The 4,174-nt window shown below is 36.2% G+C and overlaps 1 protein-coding gene across 1 annotated transcript in view; it reads left to right on the top strand.

Moving 5' to 3' along the window:
* Positions 1-209: 209 nt before the first annotated feature.
* The window catches only part of LOC115230939 (slit homolog 2 protein-like), a gene marked incomplete at both ends in the record, with an annotated part of 60,754 nt that continues 56,789 nt past the window's right edge, over positions 210-4,174 (top strand). Inside the window, one exon of the mRNA XM_029801043.1 lies at positions 210-281. Within this exon, the coding sequence (XP_029656903.1) occupies positions 210-281 (72 nt within the window). The remainder of the gene's footprint in view (positions 282-4,174) is intronic.

Here is a 4,174-nt window from a genome sequence, read left to right as displayed (position 1 = left end):
GTGTATGTGTGTGCATGTATATGTGTGCATGTATGCGTGTATTTGTGTGTATGTGTATGTTTATGTGTTTGTGTGTGCTAGTTTGTCCGTGTGAGTGTATGTATTTGTGTGTGTGTGTCTGTGTGTGCGTGTGTGTGTGTGTGTGTGTGTGTATGTGCACATATACTAAACCTGTCTCTATATCATTTCCCACCATTTCTGTTTTTCAGTACCTTGAATAAAAACAACATCACCACATTCCCGAAAGACATATTTGGAAATATGAAGAAATTGAGAATTTTGTAAGTATCATATGTATTTCCCTTTAAAATCTTTTAAATTTTACCATACTGCCCTTACGGAGCGACGGAGCTTCTATGTGGTCTCTAATCAGCTAGAAATAATTGTCAAATCTCCTCCATATCACACTGTAGTGTCTTCAATTAAATTAGGCTTGTGAGACAATAAAAATAAAAAAGAGATAAAACGGTCATTGCTGGAATGCCTCCTCTTATCGTATGCCGACTCGATAAAGAAAAGGACGTGCGTTCGAACAAAACCTGACCTGGTTTTTCGCATTCACAAACACATGCATCTGCACAACCACAATCACGCACACACACACATACACGCATATATTTATAAGTGTGTGTGTGTTTGAATGGATGCATATGTTTGCATGTATATATACATATATCTATTTACATATATATATATATTATATATATATATATATATATATATATATATTATATATATATATAATATATAAATATATATATATATATATATATAATATATATATATATATATATATATATATATATGCACCTTATAGATACATAAATATATCAACTACATAGGTACATATACATCAGAGAAATGTAGATACATAATATATATTCTTATATGTATACCTCGTTGCAAATGGTAGACTTCATCAGAATGAAGAAGGCAAAGATAGACAAAGAGAAGAACAGAGCGCAAGATATCACAGCCTGCTTCGTTCTGGCGATGTCTGCCATTTGCAACGAGGTAAATACATATTTACCTCAGCATGGTACAACGAAACAGCTGTAAACTCGCTTTTACTCTTATCCTGCTTAGCTAATTAAAGACACCAAAGACACACTTCTCATTGTGGATTTATTATTAGCTTCTCATTGCGGATTTATTATTAGCTTGTTTTTACCCACGAAGTCTTGAGTAGTTTAACAAGACCAACCTTAGAAAGACAAACTCGGTTACAAGTTGAACATTTGAAGGGATTATCGATGCCTGTAGGGTTTACTTTTCTGGTGTCTTGTTTCAGTTATGTATATATAATGCAATTCTCTTCAAAATTCTTTGGTGCATTAACTATATTTTTCTCCCTAATACCCCATCATTTTCATTTGGTTTCCAACTTTCCACATTCCTTTTTCCAAATTACATTTAGAACAGTCCTTGTATTTTCCCTTCGGTTTGTGTGTTTTCTAGAATGTAATTCTCTACAAGACTAATGCTTTGAAATTTTTATTCTTCCATACCAACTATACAGACTACCTTCCTCAGGCTAATACATCACAAGAGAGTTTCTACAATTAGAACACCTGTTTACTCTAAGAATTTAATAACACATAGCTTCTCAAAAAAAAGTGCAAAAATTTTTCTAAGAGACATTTTTGCTGAAAATGCTCAAAATTTAAAATGGCTGAAATTAAAATCGGTGTTTCACAAAACACACAAAATACTTCTTTTCAAAATAAATACTTTTGTGTCTTTTTTTTTTAATATTCATACACCATACTGAAGATAGTAATTTTTCAAAATTTATTCTTAACTTCAAAATTCTATTTGTAATTTCATCATTTTATTTAACATGCTACAAACATATTTGAAGGGAAAAGTGTTTTGCAAAGTTTTATCAGATACTGTTACTTTAGGATCCGCATGTGACATTCTAGGGTAGCGTCGATAAAGAAAAACAGTTTTATCACGATATATTGTGAAGCCTAACATATTATAAGCCAATGAAATTTTATCCATAAGCGTTTAGAGATATTTTTCGTTGTGTGCGGCGATATCATGGGTATCAATTTACAAGAAGAAAAATTTTATCAGAAATACAAAAGTACGATTCAGAATTAAGCCGTTTGAGACTAAATAATGAACCAGTTGCGGGATATTGTGCATAATTACTCTTAAAGCAGTTTTTTTAAAGCAATTGTAAACGATAGGGCTGAGAGGTTATGAAGTTTGCTTCCAAGCCTTATGGTCACGTATGACCGACATACTACAGAAGGCGTCACTCAAAGCCATAATTAGGTCAGCGGTTGTCCGTTGCGGTTTCATAACTGGATCTTGCATGTCTCATTCAATATGTGCCGCAGAGGAAGGTCACGAAACTAAGTGTGTGAGTCACTTCCGGTTGAAGTCCACCTTGAATAAATCCTCACCATTGGCACTTTCTTCTACTTTGCTTCTCTTTACTTCTAACCAACCAACCAGCCATGTATACGTATATACGCACGGACATACGTACAAACATACATACATACATACATATATACAAACAAGCATGCATGCAATCATACAAACATACATACGTACGTACGTACATGCATAGAATCATACAAATATACTTACGTACGTACATGCATACATACATCGTACTTACGTACATACATATATGTAAACAAACGTACATACATACGTACATACAAGCATGCATGCAATCATACAAACATACATACGTACGTAATACATACATACATAAAACATATATACTCACGTACATACGTACATACAATCATACATGCATACATACATACATACATACGTACGTACTTACATACATGCAAACATACATACGTACATACATACATATATACATATATCATACATACATACGTACGTACGTACATACATGTAAACATACATACATACATACATACATACATGCAAACATACATACATACATGCGTACGTACATGCATACATACATACATACTTACATACATACATACATTCATACATACATACATACATGCAAACATACATACATACATGCGTACGTACATGCATACATACATACATACTTACATACATACATACATTCATACATACATACATGCAAACATACCATAATCGCATCACCAACCCCACTACGACCACTAACACTACCAATACCACTAAAAGATGTTACCACTATCACCATCACAACCGTCACCAACACTACAACCATCACCAACATTATTACTACTGCTGCTACCAACAACAATAGCAAGTATACCACCACTACGAGTGCCACCAACACCACTACCATTAATACCACTGCCGTAACCACCAGCAGTACTACAATCAAGAACACCACCTCCTCTAACACTCTCAAAATCCATACTATCAGTATCACCACCATCGCTAAAAACACCGTGATGTTGATGGTGGTGGTGGTGGTGGTGGTGGTGGTGGCGGTGGTGGTGTGGTGGTGGTATGGTGGTGGTGGTGGTGTTGGTGGTGGTAGTGGTGAAAGCGGTGATGATGATGACGATGATGATTGTAACGCTGACGGAGACAGCGGTCTCTTTCCAAAATAATGTAGGGCACACCGGATAATGAAGTCTTAAATTACATTGCTTGAATAACAGACTTGGTGGGTATGGCTGGAACGCCTTTGATCATAGATCTGGGCTTGTAACCAACCAGCAACAAACAACATCGACGACAACAACAACAACTAACAAGCAACCAGGCTGTGTCAAATCACAGCTAACAACATTACCAACCGCAACCACGGCTAACGACGGTACCCCCAACAACCGCAACATCCATCAACACTAGTTCGAGCCCACCCAACCACGACCAAACCCTGACCTTTGCAACCCCTCACCCGGTTTTTCCATACTGAACACCCCTAATCTACCCTCTTTCTCTTTCTCTTTCTCTCTCTCTCTCTCTCTCTCTCTCTCTGTCTCTCTTTTTCTCCACCACCGCCGCCGCTAACCTTTACAATAAGAATCGATCTGTGAAAGTGTTATACCATTACCGAGTTAACACAGGGTATGTTATGTTATGGCTTCGCCTTTCACGAATATTAAAAATCAAAGTAAACACGGACCATATTTTCACAGAGGGTGGAGTACAGTTAAGACATTACACCCGATAGGACAGCCTTGTTCACATACTGTCAATCATGCACTCGCACACACATCAC

Source organism: Octopus sinensis, unplaced genomic scaffold (assembly GCF_006345805.1).
Source record: "Octopus sinensis unplaced genomic scaffold, ASM634580v1 Contig16840, whole genome shotgun sequence".
Lineage (NCBI taxonomy): Eukaryota > Metazoa > Mollusca > Cephalopoda > Octopoda > Octopodidae > Octopus > Octopus sinensis.
The sequence above is the reverse complement of the archived record's forward strand: the minus strand, read 5'-3'. Positions and strand labels throughout refer to the sequence as shown.